General features: G+C 36.1%; 2 protein-coding genes across 2 annotated transcripts in view; both read right to left on the bottom strand.

Moving 5' to 3' along the window:
• LOC583267 (histone-lysine N-methyltransferase SMYD3-like) overlaps nt 1–1,371 on the bottom strand; it is a 36,258-nt gene extending 34,887 nt beyond the window's left edge. Inside the window, exon 1 of the mRNA XM_030997190.1 lies at nt 1,338–1,371. The gene's annotated coding sequence lies outside the window, so the exon portion shown is untranslated. The remainder of the gene's footprint in view (nt 1–1,337) is intronic.
• An 11,309-nt stretch (nt 1,372–12,680) lies between these two features.
• LOC105440422 (histone-lysine N-methyltransferase SMYD3-like) lies at nt 12,681–17,875 on the bottom strand. The gene is made up of 7 exons (XM_030997189.1): nt 17,610–17,875; nt 16,675–16,735; nt 15,746–16,128; nt 15,261–15,363; nt 13,927–14,040; nt 13,331–13,430; nt 12,681–12,850 (listed from the first exon to the last, which is right to left on the bottom strand). Exons 1-7 carry the CDS (start codon nt 17,789–17,791, stop codon nt 12,681–12,683), a joined length of 1,113 nt encoding a protein of 370 aa, XP_030853049.1. The 5' UTR covers nt 17,792–17,875.

Genomic DNA, 17,875 nt, shown 5'->3' with positions numbered 1-17,875 from the left:
ATACATTCATATCTCAAATTTAGAATTTTAAATTAGAACATAGAGGTTATTAAGTATCATCAATCATGTAATTAGTCTTTTAGGTGGCAAAGTCAAGGTCAAATGTAATTTATGGTCTGCAAACTTAGACTCTCTTCTGGTATCAACATCAAGATTTTGACTTTTTAACATGATTTCAAAAGCGTTTGTTCAAATTCCATGAAACTTGTACACGAGGGTAATCAAATATCACAAATCAGATGACGCAAATTCTAGGTCACAAAGTCCAGGTCACATGTCAATTATGGTCAGTAGACTTGGATTAGGTTTTCACTACTCAATATGAGAATTAATAAATACATTTTTAATATTTGTTCATATTCCATTAAAGTTATAAATCTTGATACAGATTTTAGTAAATAATTCTTTTGATGATTCTTAGCCAATATACACTTTAAAATGCTGATTATATTCAGAGGATTTCATTGTTTTGTGAGGGGGAGGGGGCCTGCTAATGGGCCACCCTGTCTTACGTCCCAACCTCAATTTTTCATCATATCAAATTGCGTAGTGCAGGCAAGACCGCCGAGAGCGTTTTCCTTGTTCAATATAGGCAATGGGTTTATATAGGAGCGAACCAAAACAAAAGATTTGTTTTTACCTGACATGATTTATTGCAGTAGCTTACACAACTGCATCTGGTACACCTCTTTAGAGTTGAACTGAAAGTAAGATGAGATTTAGAGTTGACTTGATTCTAGCGCTTAGAGACTTCGGTGGTAAGCGCCTTATAAGCAACGTTTTTATTATCATTATTATTATTATCATTATCATTCTTGAAATAATCAAAACAGTGTCAAACCTGAACGAATGTCATTAAAATGTATCATAATGCAGTAGTGTACTAGATCCAAACAAATTAATGAAAATACAAGAGGAGGAACTTAATTACTAAAAGTAACAAACTTTAAACAATTCATATTTACCACTTTTGACTTTTGAGCAAATCGATAAAGTAATGCTTACTTTTATCTCAAAAGTTAGCATAATAACGATAACTTTAATCATTATAAGATTCCTATATTAGATTTATACTATTATCATGATAACAATTACGATGTGTAATGCAATTATAGACATAGCATTTGATAAATTTTATTAATTCTCTTTACTAATTCTATCATTCAAGTGAAATTAATGTATTCTACACTCAGTGAAATTAACCAAATTGGCCCCAAAAATATATATATATAAGAAGAATGCACATGGATTTCAATCTGTAGAGGACCCCTAAATTATGTCATAAAGGCCCTATCCCGTTTTACTTTCACATTTTAATAAAAATTAAAAATCAATACCATTGTTTGAGGCAAAAATCACAGTTAAGTCCCCTTTTGTCGTCGTACACAGTATATACATATGGCAATTCTTCAAGGATACATTGTCCAGGCGCAAATCCTGAAGTGGAGACCAACTTTCGTCCACAAGTAGCTGATTTTACAACACGGACAGATTGCATAGGTACAGCAGAAACCGCCATTATTAGTGTACACTTTAGAAATTGCTTCTCTCAGCTCAAACAGGCACGGGCGACCATCCTGCTGAATATGAGGTGTATGATAATAATTTATTCAGCTATGCAGTTGTATATATTACCTTTCTTTTATGTCGAGTGGGAATTCCCACTGACGTTCATAACAAAAGGATAGTACTATTATGTTTAACGGAACAGGTGCACCCACGCCCAACAATCCCTCTCGTTATAACAGGTTAAATGAGTATGATTTTTTTCTCCCATAGGGGTGGGAATTCCCACTCGTAAATATGTCTTGGTTCCCATAACACTGTCATAATTACGTATTTGTATAATTCACCGTATTCACGTATGGTTTATGCCATACTCGTATATATATGCGTACCTAATATCTGTAATTTATTGTGGCCAGGATATGATGTGCACATTGGAACTCAATTTGGTGAAATATCTAAGTACATTGTGAGGAAGTTCATAATGGTGTATTACGAATAATAACTTGCTTCCTTCATCTTATCCTTTTTTGTAACATGTAAAGCCCCTGTAAATCATTCTCTTTCATCTTCCAAATTCATATCATGCGGGGTCCCACAAGGGTCACTTTTAGGGCCCCTCTTATTTAATATATACGTTAACGATCTTGCCAAATATATCAAATTAAGCAGTCTAAAGTTATATGCAGACGACACAGTAATATATTCCTCCGATACCTCAGTACGCCAAATTTAGTCAACTCTGAACAGTGACCTACTTCTTCTCCACCAGTGGATGAAGGAAAATAGATTAAGTGTAAATTTTGAATACACAGTTTGTATGCTAATTGGTAGTCGATATACATGCTGTCAAAAGAAAAAACTTAAAAGTCACACTCTGTAAGACCAAAATTCAACAAGTGGAAAATGTCAAGTACTTAGGTGTCATTTGTGATGAGAAAATTAAATGGAACATTCACACTGATAAGATGGTGACAAAATAGGACAAATGGTAAGCTTTCTTGGTAGATTAAGAAGCACCTTGAATGAATCTATATTAAAAACTAGTATATAATGCAGTTGTTCTTCCCCACTTCGACTACGGAGATGTTGTATATGGTTCGGTCTGTAAATATTTAACTGAAATATTACAAAAGCTCCAAAATCGTGCTGGGCGTTTGATTTTACATATCAATAGTGACTCTCATATACCCAATTCAGAAATTCACAATGCCCTTAACTGGGAATCGTTACACGACAGGAGAAATCAGCATTTGCTAACTTATATGTTTAAATCATGAGATGACCCCTGTTTACATTTCAGACCTTTTTAGTATCTATGTGCACGAATACCACTTACGCTTTGGCGGAAGACTGTATACCTAAGCCTAATACTGATTTTTTTAAAAGACATTTTAAGTATAGACGAGCTATTGCTTATGATAACCTCCCTGTAATTGTAAGAAATACCTCCACTCTGAATAATTTAAAGCGCGAATTAACGTTGTTCCACTCAAATGCTCAAACACCCAGACCTTGAAAATAAATTGACCTTTTCAAGACTCGGAATATTGTATGCTCTGTATCGGGAGGGGGGGGGGGGGGGGGGAGGAGGGGGACTTTCGCAGTCCTTTCACACAACTACCTTTTTGTAGAGTTAAAGCATCTATAATTGTGTATTGTACCTTCTTTATATCCTTTAATTTAGTAAATAATCACATGTCATGTTTTATATTTATTTATGTATATGAATTCTGGACCCCATGGAAGACCAGCTGTGTCGTGCCTGACACAGCTGAATATGGGCTATCCAGCCGTTTTATTGACGTTATGTATATACTTGTATTAAATGTTTGTTTTTAAAACGGAAAATAAATACTATACTATACTATTTCCTTTCCTCCATCTATTTTTCTTCCATTCTGATCTCACACATCCTAATCTTTCTCTTGTACGTACACGCTTGTTTCTCCTCTATAGGTATACCACCTCTCCCTCCATCTCTTTTTCTTCTATTCTGATCTCACACATCCTAATCTTTCTCTTGTACGTACATGCTTGTTTCTCCTCTATAGGTATACCACCTCTCCCTCCATCTCTTTTTCTTCTATTCTGATCTCACACATCATAATCTTTCTCTTGTACGTACACGCTTGTTTCTCATCTATAGGTATACCACCTCTCCCTCCATCTCTTTTTCTTCCATTATAATCTCTCACATCCTAATCTTTCTCTTGTACGTACACGCTTGTTTCTCATCTCTAGCTATACCACCTCTCCCTCCATCTCTTTTTCTTCCATTCTGATCTCTCACATCCTAATCTTTCTCTTGTACGTACATGCTTGTTTCTCCTCTCTAGCTATACCACCTCTCCCTCCATCTCTTTTTCTTCCATTCTGATCTCTCACATCCTAATCTTTCTCTTGTACGTACACGCTTGTTTCTCATCTCTAGCTATACCACCTCTCCCTCCATCTCTTTTTCTGCCATTCTGATCTCTCACATCTTAATCTTTCTCTTGTACGTACACGCTTGTTTCTCATCTCTAGCTATACCACCTCTCCCTCCATCTCTTTTTCTTCCATTCTGATCTCTCACATCCTAATCTTTCTCTTGTACGTACATGCTTGTTTCTCCTCTCTAGCTATACCACCTCTCCCTCCATCTCTTTTTCTTCCATTCTGATCTCTCACATCCTAATCTTTCTCTTGTACGTACACGCTTGTTTCTCATCTCTAGCTATACCACCTCTCCCTCCATCTCTTTTTCTTCCATTCTGATCTCACACATCCTAATCTTTCTCTTGTACGTACATGCTTGTTTCTCCTCTATAGGTATACCACCTCTCCCTCCATCTCTTTTTCTTCCATTATAATCTCTCACATCCTAATCTTTCTCTTGTACGTACACGCTTGTTTCTCATCTCTAGCTATACCACCTCTCCCTCCATCTCTTTTTCTTCCATTCTGATCTCTCACATCCTAATCTTTCTCTTGTACGTACATGCTTGTTTCTCCTCTCTAGCTATACCACCTCTCCCTCCATCTCTTTTTCTTCCATTCTGATCTCTCACATCCTAATCTTTCTCTTGTACGTACACGCTTGTTTCTCATCTCTAGCTATACCACCTCTCCCTCCATCTCTTTTTCTTCCATTCTGATCTCTCACATCTTAATCTTTCTCTTGTACGTACACGCTTGTTTCTCCTTTCTAGCTATACCACCTCTCCGTCCATCTCTTTTTCTTCCATTCTGATCTCTCACATCCTAATCTTTCTCTTGTACGTACATGCTTGTTTCTCCTCTCTAGCTATACCACCTCTCCGTCCATCTCTTTTTCTTCCATTCTGATCTCTCACATCCTAATCTTTCTCTTGTACGTACACGCTTGTTTCTCCTCTCTAGCTATACCACCTCTCCCTCCATCTCTTTTTCTTCCATTATAATCTCTCACATCCTAATCTTTCTCTTGTACGTACATGCTTGTTTCTCCTCTCTAGCTATACTACCTCTCCGTCCATCTCTTTTTCTTCCATTCTGATCTCTCACATCCTAATCTTTCTCTTGTACGTACACGCTTGTTTCTCCTCTCTAGCTATACCACCTCTCCCTCCATCTCTTTTTCTTCCATTATAATCTCTCACATCCTAATCTTTCTCTTGTACGTACACGCTTGTTTCTCATCTCTAGCTATACCACCTCTCCCTCCATCTCTTTTTCTTCCATTCTGATCTCACACATCCTAATCTTTCTCTTGTACGGACATGCTTGTTTCTCCTTTCTAGCTATACCACCTCTCCCTCCATCTCTTTTTCTTCCATTCTGATCTCACACATCCTAATCTTTCTCTTGTACGTACATGCTTGTTTCTCCTCTCTAGCTATACCACCTCTCCCTCCATCTCGTTTTCTTCCATTATGATCTCTCACATCTTAATCTTTCTCTTGTACGTACATGCGTGTTTCTTCTCTCTAGCTATACCACCTCTCCCTCCATCTTCTTTTCTTTCATTCTGATCTCACACATCCTAATCTTTCTCTTGTACGTACATGCTTGTTTCTCATCTCTAGCTATACCACCTCTCCCTCCATCTCTTTTTCTTCCATTCTGATCTCTCACATCCTAATCTTTCTCTTGTACGTACATGCTTGTTTCTCATCTCTAGCTATACCACCTCTCCCTCCATCTCTTTTTCTTCCATTCTGATCTCTCACATCCTAATCTTCCTCTTGTACGTATACGCTTGTTTCTCCTCTCTAGCTATACCACCTCTCCCTCCATCTCTTTTTCTTCCATTCTGATCTCTCACATCCTAATCTTCCTCTTGTACGTATACGCTTGTTTCTCCTCTCTAGCTATACCACCTCTCCCTACATCTCGTTTTCTTCCATTACGATCTCTCACATCTTAATCTTTCTCTTGTACGTACATGCTTGTTTCTTCTCTCTAGCTATACCACCTCTCCCTACATCTCTTTTTCTTCCATTCTGACCTCACAAATCATAATCTTTCTCTTGTACGTATACGCTTGTTTCTCCTTTCTAGCTATACCACCTCTCCCTCCATCTCCTTTTCTTCCATTCTGATCTCTCACATCCTAATCTTTCTCTTGTACGTACATGCTTGTTTCTCCTCTCTAGCTATACCACCTCTCCGTCCATCTCTTTTTCTTCCATTCTGATCTCTCACATCCTAATCTTTCTCTTGTACGTACATGCTTGTTTCTCCTCTCTAGCTATACCACCTCTCCGTCCATCTCTTTTTCTCCCATTCTGATCTCTCACATCCTAATCCTTCTCTTGTACGTACACGTACACGCTTGTTTCTCCTCTCTAGGCCTACCACCTCTTGTACTACATGCTTATTACTCCTCTCTACCACCTCTCACTATAAAGCTCCCTCATGTTTCAACCTTGACTTCAGTCTCTGTTCAATTCTTGCTCCATTCGACTTTCTCTCATTCCCATTACAATTAATTACAATTAATCTCCGCTCCTATTACCTTTGCTTCTCTCTATTTCTAACTATCTGCTGTTTTCTGGTTTCCCTGTCCATGTAATGTATTTTACTATTGCGCCTTGTTGTCTCTAAAATAAGTGGTGTGTTTTCCATTTCCTGTTTACTTTGTCATGCATAATTGTATATGTATTGCTATCTTTAATCATTCGTATTTTTATGCATGTATGTATTTGTAAGTTGTCATTCAATTTTGTGATTCCATGTTAATATATGCTAATATGAAACTTGATATTTTGATGGAAACAGGCAGAGAATGGTTATTGTATGCCAATTGTACTTATGTATTGTGCACGCATGACCAATTAATAAAAACTGAAATTGAAAATAACAATCGAGGAATGTGAATGCATTGTGTTAGCGTTTGCTTAGATAACTTCTTCTCTCTGTTACTGTGTGCAACCAACAGTCTGACATTATCGACGGTACCTCCCATCCCCTTCCATAAACGTTCCGGAAAGTTATTTTGAGATTTGTGGAGCTAATGGGTCTTGAGGAACTCTAATCAGACAAGGTACATGTTAACCTTTGCCTTTGTTCATTAGTAAAGTAAAATGTGTGCGTATAATAAAAACTTGTGCTGGAGACAATTTTTAGGTGTTATGTAGTCGAGACACGTGCAGTGGCTGATTATTTAGTATAGAATATATATTTAGTATAGATGTATTTAATATAGATAGGCTACTTAATAAGTCCATGCACAAAAATGTGATTTTCAGGGTCTACATTATGTTTGATGACTAATCATAATTTTATCTTCAATAAAAACAACTCTTTTGACATGTATTTAGCGGATAGATAAGTATACAACAAAATACGATTGAGTGATTGTTATAGAGCTGTTTCGATTACATGATGATTCTAGTTTATCCTCTTGAACTCTCTTATCTGAAAGCACACCGGTGCATGGATGAGATTTTTTCAATCTGATACTTATAACAACTCCATTAATTCCTGCCTGGAACATTGTCTTCAGGTTCTTGAGAAGTATCGGGGTGATGTATTATCGTGATCTTTAGAATGTTATTAGGTTTGGAAAGAGACATGACTTGTTATGGATACTTTACCATAAGTAATATTAATAGTGCCTTATTGCTCTGCAGTTTAATGTGCCTTTTGGAATTCAGATATACTTAACGACTCCTTCATCATGGTGGTGATGCATTAGACCAAAGATATTTTGAGATGTATTACAGGCAGGCTTTATTCTTCAGCTAGAAGGGATTAGACCACCCAGCGAGCCAGCGAGGTCACTGTGACAGGTGTGACTCATTAACTTAGCTCTCATTTAACATAAGAAAAAAGGATCATGGGGGACCAACAGGCACCGATTGGGGAAGTTTTCTATATAGAGGGAGCAAGAAGCTACAAGTAGGACAGTGTGCCTTTAAATCAAGCTTGTTAAAAGAAAAATAACAACCGTAAAACATGGTTGTAGCTGATGCAGTAGGGTATTGAACCATGCTTGCAAGCTGTGATAAGAATATTGGAATGTCCAGTTTCTAGAAAAGGTGTTATTTTCTCACCGTTTTCTGTATTTTTCTAATCTATCATTGCTGCAGGATTGGAAAGATTCATGTGGATACTTCATCATCAATATCATCGATTCTGTTTGAAATAAGTTTATATTTCCCCATGTACATTTATATCTAAATATACACCGATTTTGTTATGTATTCAGAACTGAAGGAAATAAAAATGAAATGAAAGAAGAGTGATCAAAATCAGAAAAACAATATGAAGAGTGAACAATAGTATTGGGAAAGTTAGAAAAGTTGGGACGATGAAGGCGAGAAATAGTAAACAATTAAAGAGTGAATGAGAAAAGGTCAAAATCAGTGAGAAAGAATAACAGGGGAGGATAAACCCAAGAAAGAAAATGAAAGTGAGAAAGGAATATTAAAAGTGACAATAAAAGAGCATGAGGAAAATGTTCAAAAAGGTAAGTAGTGATGTAAAAGGAAATTTCAATGATCAGAACATTTAAATTCATGAAAGAAAATGGGATGAGAACTTGACAACCATTGATGCAAGATTGATGGGTTAAATTGGCATGATGGAAAAATTGAAAGGAACTACATCTGCAGTCTGTTTGACTTGTTAGTGTGTCCATCAACTTTTATCTTCACTGTACATGTATGTATGTGGTTAAATTGTCCTATCCATCTTCTCTCATACTTGGATCCTTCTACTCTTCCTTCTCCAGTCTCCACTTCCTATTATTCTTCATCTCTACTTCCTTTCTAACAAGTATGACTTACATTGTATATTTCTCTGATACCAAAATTGCATCTGAATATCTCTTGCTCTCAATTCCTGATTCAATTCTCTTCCCCCACCCCTATCTCTCTCTAAAAACAAAAACAAATTAAAAAAAACAACACGACATTTTAATTTGGCTGTTTCTTTATTAAGGCTTAAAAATACAGCATGTCTGTGTACAAGTAAAATGTTCTTTACATGAAATACATTAAGTGGAATCTTGATTATTATGTATTATAACTACGTGCTGTCTAATTATGTTTCCATTTCGTATACGTTTCTAGCTCGAGTCGCATTACAATTTATTGAAAAATATACCTGCAACAAGGATACTAATACATGTACGATGCATTTCGAATTCCTTTGAATGACGTCAGACATTGGACCAATTATCTCTTCAGTTAGAGGAAGCATGTACATATGTCACTACATGTAATTGTATTTTCTCTTCGACTTCTCGACAAAATATTATACCATTTCTCAAACTTATTTATTTAAAAATATTTTTACAGGATGACAATGTTGGCCAAAGCTGTTTTTCACATTGGTCCTGTATACACCGATTCGGTTTGGGGGTTTTATGTACCTGCCCGCCGGTGGCGGCGCTATAACTGGGGGGCTTCTCCGATCCAGCTGACAGTACAGAGAGCTCGAGAGCGGTTACTAGCTAGCGGAGCAGCGACCCTGGCCGGCCTGGGCGAGGTTCGGTATAGGTATAGCATACCCGTTGAGCAATGTAAGCTAGTTAGCTGCAGTCAGACGCCCCCCAGTTATGGCGTCACCTTATGAGGGCGCACTTCCACCAGAAGTCGCCCGAATCGGTGTATATACATGGTAACATACAAAATATCAATGAAATGTGGGTAACATAACAATATATTACAGGGATATCAAATAGACTTTGGACCAATTATCTCTTCAGTTAATAGTGGAAAACATGTACATGACACTACATGTAAATGTATTTTCTCTTCGACTTCTCGACAAAATAATTATTATACCATTTCTCAAACTTATTTATTTAAAAATATTTATACAGGATGACAACATATTATAGGGATATTAAATAACATTATATGTAATAACCAGCGAATAAAAACATGGATATAAATTGATAGACTTACAAAATGAGGTTATCCAACGATTTGAAAAATAGTATTAACAAAAATTAAACTACACCGGAAATGTAATTAATTATTTCACCATTAGAATCAGAATCTCACCCAGTACACTCGTAAGAAACAAGACACAACACACCATTCCGGTGATGTAGTATTATACTTAGGGCACACAAAAGTAAATTTGTATTGAATTGGGTAGAAAATACACACAAGACATATACATCTATGGCGTCACTGGTTATTTAGTACATTAATGAAAATCCAATTGTTTAAAAAGGTGTTTAAATGAAGAAATAGACAATGAATTCTGCAAAGTACTATATTAATTAGTTCCACAAATAACACCCCATAGGCAAGTGAAAAGTATGCCGCAGACCTGCCGCAGACCTGCCGCAGATCTGCGGCAGACTTTTAGTCTGCGGCAAAGAGTATGCCAAAGTAAAGAAATTTTGCTGCAGACTTGCCGCATACCAGTATGCCACAGGAAGAGTCTGCGGCAGATCTGCGGCAGGATGAAACTTTACTCCAGACTTGCCGCATACTAGTATGCCACAGGAACAGTCTGCGGCAGATCTGCGGCAGGACCCAAGACGAAAATCCAATTGAAACCAATTAAACACCAATTGAAATTTCAATTTCAATTTCAATACTGAAAGAGTATGCTTCAAGTCTGCAGCAAGTCTGCGGCAGACCTGCCGCAGACTCTTCATCATACTGAAAGAGTATGCGGCAAGTCTGCGGCAATTCTGCGGCAAAACTAATTTGCATGTGAAAAGATGACTGTCTGCGGCAAGTCTGCCGCAGGAGTTTGCGGCAGGCTCATATCTTTCCTATGGGACCTCCTTAAATAGAACTGGGCCCTGTTTTTATCAAACTTGTTATCAATAACAACTGCCACATATATATGATAAATCTGCTCACAGCCAATCAAATGCAAGGATTTCAGTAGCTTATCACAATGATCGTAACACGTTATTGAAAATAAGTTTCATGAAACGGGGCCCTGGTGTTCAAATTTCTAGATGTACAAACTACAATGACTACATTTCGAATTGATTGTATGCCAGCTTCTCAAACTAATTGTTATTGTTATGTCCCGTTTCCTTTCGATCTCACTCTCGCTGTCAATCTGTCCTTCAATCTTTAGTATTTCCAGTGTCATCTACTAGTACAGAAAAGGTCCTGTATTGATGTTGACATCAGTGACGGTTGCTCGACATGTCTTATCTGCAGTTAAAGACAGAAGGGGTGACCTTCGGGAAAGTCGTTAGCCATGTATTACCTAAATCTACAGAGCAGTTTTTGCACTGACGTTGACTTCATCAGTGAATGCTGTGGCCCATGCGTTACCTCCAAAACACTCTTTGCCTGAAAAACAAAATAATGAATTAAAACAAATACAAATAAATAACAGAGACACTTTAGGCACCAAATTAACTTCCTCCTCAATCAGACGCGGAAAAGTAGGGACAAATTTAAAGGAATAGTCGAGAATTGATATAGAGGGCGCTACACAAAATAATTATTATGTGAGATAGTGATACATTTGAAAGAGCGTACAATTTGTTTGACAAAATCATCTTTGTTTGATCAAAATATCCGATAACGTTTTATTCCAGCCAATGTTGGATTTGTTTGGCTTTTTCGTGCTGTTTATAATAAACACAACTAGCCGGCCTGTGTATTTTTTATCACTAATTAATCAATCAATTAACGGTCACCATACTTTTTTTGAAACTGGAGCTGAATTGGTATGATCGGATTTAATATACATTTGACATGAAGTTAACTGTCCCTTTAAAGAGAGAACGATAAAGCAAAGGGAGGTATTATTTTATTGCAAGGATTATAGTAGATCAAATCCCTTCCTTATTTATTAAACACTTTTTCATCTATTGTCCTAGCTAATTTATATCATGGCTACTGACACAGTTTAGATTCTCAATAAGAATATCTAGAGAGCAACGAACTTGGTTATGATGTACTGTGATTTATGTGCCCTTTTCAGACAAAACTACTACCGATATGAAGCTTGTTCATGGAATCAGACGAAAAGGATGGAAAAATGGGGTTCGGGTACCTGAAATTATTCTGGATTAAATCATTGTGTATCCTATATAACACCATCATTTATCCCCCAACCCCCACCCACCATCCTAAAGATGAACCTATTCCTGTAATTGCTTCATAGCAAACACTAATAAAAATGCATGAATCTACTTCTCTACTCCACTACAAATAAAAGTTGTCAAAACAGCTGGATGAAAAGCCCCAATAGAAATACAATACAAATGAAAACAAAAAACACCATCGTAGTCTTCAGACAGTCCCACCAATCTATAGGAAGAATAGTTAGTTACCTCTGTGAGATACTTTCTGGCCTCCTGAAATCTCTTCAGGTTTAGCAGTGCTTGGCCCATCCTCAGGAGGTGAATCCCCAGACTTGGATGGTATGGTCCATAGTGGTCTCTATAAAAATCAATACAGGTATCATAAAAATACATAGACACAAACAAATAAGGTTTCGATAAATTTACAAAATAATGTGAAGCCTTTACAGCAAGTTTATTGTTCATAATTATATATAGCAGTTCAATTAACGAAATGGATAATTTTTCTGCTCTGAGGGGAAGACCTGCATACAATATCGATCATTCTCAGTCTGATGAGTGTTTAGAAAAGTTCAACTAATGCACTATTGCTCCTGTTTAAGAACAGATATTTAGTCAGTTAATCCGTTGTGAATTTAAAGTGTCTTGTTTTTCGATCACACGAATGATCGATATGATTGTACTCTCACCTATTTGGTTTTGTGATCAGTTGTCCCATCTGAGCAGCTTTTCCCCATGATTCTATCGTACAGCATATTCCAAATGCTAGATCTCTGACCTCCACCAGAAGATAATGATGGGCTGGAAGACAGCTTCTCAGGTAGGTCTCGAATTTCTGTAACACTTTGGTCCAATGTAAAAATTACATCATTAAGGAATATAACTTCTGAAAATTAACAAAATTATGATTAGGATTGTTCTGACAAATTCACAGTGTGAAGGCAAAGAAAAATGAGAAAGAAAAATAGCAATGTCACGAGAGAAAATGGAATGACTGAAATGAAGTCAGTAAGTTGATAATATAGAGGAGTGTGCAAAATAGAGGGCGACAGAGAGACAGACAGACAGGCACACAAAAACAGACTTAGGCCAGCAGAAAGAAAGAAGAGCGAGAAAAAGACAAAATGAAAGAGAGAAATTAGAATTTAATGAAACAGATATTAGTAGCACGTTTACTGTGCAAATACCGAAATTGACTATTAATTCAAGTGTTACGAAATTAAAAACAAAATTAAAAAGGTACTAAAAAAGGGGAATCATTTAATTCATAAATGGGATCGCATAGTTATGGTAATTGTGCTTCCTAGATGTACTCCTATTGGGAACAAAGGATATCTTTTGTTATCAATGCAAACTGTATTTGCATCTCGATTTCCTCCTTGGATTTCTCTAGACCTAGGATCTCTTCAGTTAAACCAGCATCCGGTTCCAATGCCTGAAGTGAAAAGAAAACGTTTTAATAATCGGAATGTAAAACAAAAATTGCTTCACCATAAGAAAATTTAGATTTTGCACAGAAATGCATAGTTCAAGACTTATGTTACACTTTCTTTATGGACTTTGCAAATCACTTATTACCTAGTGCATTTACTAAGAAAAACTCCATGCAGGTATCAACTGCCTTGGTTTATGTATGCATGAGCATATAGGGTACGTGAGAGTGATATAATTCAAACTGAATAATAATACAAAGTAAAGCAGTGCGTGGATCTTATTATTGGCCAATATAGTGTTTTCCTACCTTGAACATTGGAAGTCACGGTGCACACTCATTGATGAAACCACAGCCCTTATCCCTAGACCACCAATACAATTCAAGTTCACAGATTGATAGTAATTCAGAATGAATCTACCTATGCAGCTGTAATCTTTTTAATTAAATATTTGACTAGCGTGAAACAAAGAATGAAACTTTAAGAAGTAAAACTCACATTGATTTCTTCGATGCATTTCACACACTTGCAGGTGAAGTAATGTACGTGGTCTAGAAAAGCCTGTCTTTCTTTAGTTGGGTAATTGACGGCAGTAAAATAGCTGATTGTACACTAAAATAAAACAAAAATAGTTTGGAAGGATCTTAAATTTCAAACACATGTAATTTCTATAGTAAACTGTCATGTTTTTCAAGGTCATAAAGTTGCTAAATTCTTTTTCATATGACCATACTTATCAACAATTTTGTCAACACTGACCATTGTGATCTTCAAATATTATGACGATGACAAACTTGCTCTTTTTCTTCGATTCACCAATATAAAGATAATTTAGATTTGTTGACTTACATGATATGATGAAATTTCCGTATATATTTACAAATTTGTCAACGCCCAAGATATATAATTACTAAATGGTTTTGAAACAAAATCAAAGTCACATAAGCGTTTTGTCTATGGACTTTAAATCGAATATTACCCACTTCAAAAAGGTTTGTTTTATGGTTATGTTGGATTCCTAAATGTACACTGAACCATGTAGGTGTGCTGATTAAAATCTTATAAGCACCGGTATAGTATAATCCTGATTTGTTTTTGGTGAAGTTTAAGGTGGTGATAACCCCGATAGAGGCGATATACAGTGCGTCCCCAAAAAACGAAACCGTGCATTATCGATGTTTTACCATAACTTAATCACAATTATAATTAACAAATGACATTATTTGGAAAGCTTAGATCCTCCTCTTTCATTTGATGCAACTCGTATGATTCATATTTTAGGCATGAGTGATTAAAAGCAATTTGAAGAGAGGAAACCAAAAAGTCATTTGGCGGGCGGTATCTGAATTCCAAGGAGAAAATCACATTTCTAGAAAGTTCAATGTCTGCTCTTTCATATGACACCTCAATCAGGAAAAATGAGCCAGAAATAATAAAGTTATGTTTGTTTAAAGTAATGCTTGCATTTCCATAATTTGATCACAAAACGAGCTCGTTCTCGCCGGCTACCTGCCGTAGCAACAAACAGAGTTGACAAAAGACTTAACTCCGTTTCGTTGAAGATCAGCCATGCATCAGGTCTTTCGTCTTCTGTGTGCACAGATATGAATCGTACGAGTTGCATCAAATGAAAGAGGAGGATCTAAGCTTTCCAAATATGTGTAATTTGTTAGCTATAATTGTGATTAAGTTATGATAAAACATCGATACTGCTCGGTTTCGTTTTTCTGGGACGCACTGTATAGCAACAGTCAGTGAACTTTCTTTTAAATCTTCGGGCATTTTTTTTTATCTTGTGTGCAAATCCGGAAAAAATAATCATGCGGTCTTACCTCTTCTCCTTCTTTGACATCTTTAACAGTCCTGACTTGAAGTTTCCTCCCATCAAACACCAGTGCACAGTTAGGATCACAAGAATGGTTCACCATAGATGCTCTAAAAACAGGTACATAATACAAGAGTTAAAATAGACACGATTGACACATTTATTTATACAAACAAAACAAATAAAGGAAATTCAATCTTTATGGGATTGGGGAGAGAAAAGGTACTAGTATATTATGCTAAATGGAATCATGCTTAACATACAAGTACAACATACAATCAGTAAGTGGTAGAGCAGTGGCCTCGTACCCGGAAGTCCCAGGTTCAAAACCAAGTCAATGTGCTGGTGCCCTTTGGTGAGGCGTTAATCCTCATTACCAAGTCTCTTGGAGAGGACTTAAAGCAATCGGTCCCCTTGTTGTTTACTTACCAGCATATACATTCTTTCTTAGAGTCAGGTAAAACAAACATCAATCATAGTAACTGAAATCACCTCAAGTATACCCCATTTGCAATGTCAATCAGACCATAAAGTCCATAATCCATTATTGAAAAGCCGTTACAGAGAGTCGCTCCATACATCTTCAACCAGCTGCTTGGCTCAGCTAAGACGTCCTCTTCAAGGAACTGCTTCAATACACACAACAAGCTCTCAAAATGATTCCTTTTCGTATCACTCAGCTTTTCATGATTTGATTCCAACTGGTCTACGGTGGTTGGGAAACAATCCTCATCTTCCTGAGTGCATGGAGCAGACTTGCTTTGCTTCCGGATGAGTTGAGACAGAAGCTGAGCTACGTGTAAGTCTGGAGGCCTGGGATGTATTTTCTTGAGTGTTTTGCACTCTTGCTTGTGACATCTTGCCCAGTCTCCTATCTGCACGGGACACAAACATCAAAATAAGAATGTAAGCAATACCAAAGGACATAATTATTCTAAAAGAGTCTACCAATTACAGCCATTAAAGACACTCGATATCCTTAACACTTTTAAAATCAAAATTATGTATACATATCTTTTCATTTAAATGTTCATAGAAGTTTAGGCACATTGGGGTTGATTATTTCTGCATAGTTCATGCAATGACCACTAATTTCAAACAACCATTCTGTCACTAATAAAGTAATGGCCAATTATACTTAATATAACATAGCCCCTTACTCCATAAAATGTCATATTGCTCACAACAAATGTCTTTATATTTACCTAGAGATGGAGCTATTTTACTAAAATATGTCAATCTCAGGGAAATTATTAAGAAATTGTTGATGTTTTAAAAGTTATTTTAACTCACTGAGACACTGACTGCTCGAATTTTCTTATTTCCATAGAGTCAGACTTAATTCAGGAATCATTCATCTCGAATATATATAGGCAATGGGTTTATATTGGAGGAAACCAAAACAAAAGATTTGTTTTTACCTGACATGATTTATTGCAGTAGCTTACATAATTGCATCTGGAACACTTCTTAAGAGTTGAACTGAAAGTAAGATGAAAATTGGAGATGAAAACACCGTTTTTATTATTATTATTATTATTATTATTATTATTATTATTATTATTATTATTATTATTATTATTATTATTATTAAATCATTATATTATTATTATTATAATTATTCTTGAATATTCAAAACAGTTTCAAACCTAAACGAATGTCTTTAAAATGTAACTTAATGCAATACTGTACTAGATCCAAACAAATACAAAATACAAGAGTAGAAACTTTACTAAAAGTTACAAACTTATGTTGACCTCTTTTGAGTTTTGTTCATTTTGATGAAAAAGTGCTTGCTTTTATTTCATAATAATGATTAATTTAATCATTAAAAAACATAAAAACATACAAACATGGCATACAGATAAAAGATCGATTACAAGAAAAATACAAAGGGAAGGAGCAAACAAAATTTATGGGAATGTGGGGTTAACAAAAAGGGCAATTAGCCTTACGAACGACAACCCCTTAACAAGTATACATTGTATTGTTGAGAAAAGAAAAAAGGAAAAGGAAAACCTAGATAATCTAAACACCAATACAAAAGAAGAAAACAAAAAAAGATAGAAGGGAAGGGGAGGGGGAATACATTAAAAAGTGCATTAACTAAAACGTAACGTCATTAATTTGAGACTTCTATATATTAGATTAATTATTATCATGATCATAAAATACGATGTTTAATTCAGTCATACACATAGTATTTAATAAATAAAAATTATTCTCATTATCATATTGTCATTCAAGTGAAATGAATGATATTTTTTGCTCAGTGGAAGTGATGTGGAAAAGAAAATATAGTTAGACTAAAGCACATTTTACTATCACATTAAAACAAAAAAATAAAAATCAATACCATTTTTTGAGGCAAAAATCACAGAAGCTCCCCCTTCTGTCGTTCTTCACTGTATATGCACATGGCAATTCTTCAAGGATACATTGTCCAGGCGCAAACTTTGAAGTGAAGACCAAACTTCGCCCACAAGTAGCTGATTTTACAACACGCACATATTCCATAGGTATAGCAGACACCGCCATTATATTAGTGTAAACTTATGAAATTGCTCCTCTCAGCTCGAACAGGCACGACCGGGCTACAATCGCTTTGATTACAACATTTCA

This window comes from Strongylocentrotus purpuratus, unplaced genomic scaffold (assembly GCF_000002235.5).
Source record: "Strongylocentrotus purpuratus isolate Spur 01 unplaced genomic scaffold, Spur_5.0 spur5_scaffold_4, whole genome shotgun sequence".
NCBI lineage: Eukaryota > Metazoa > Echinodermata > Echinoidea > Camarodonta > Strongylocentrotidae > Strongylocentrotus > Strongylocentrotus purpuratus.
The sequence above is the reverse complement of the archived record's forward strand: the minus strand, read 5'-3'. Positions and strand labels throughout refer to the sequence as shown.

What these genes read in the sequence shown, in the direction of transcription:
- LOC105440422 (XM_030997189.1), bottom strand. Translation starts at nt 17,791, where the DNA reads ATGGCGGTGTCTGCTATACCTATGGAATATGTGCGTGTTGTAAAATCA. An exon ending in ATGTCAAAGAAGGAGAAGAG is followed by an intron (nt 14,041 to 15,260) that starts GTAAGACCGCAT and finishes GTTTTATTTTAG; the next exon opens with TGTACAATCAGCTATTTTAC. An exon ending in GTTTGCATTGATAACAAAAG is followed by an intron (nt 12,851 to 13,330) that starts ATATCCTTTGTT and finishes TGTAATTTTTAC; the next exon opens with ATTGGACCAAAGTGTTACAG.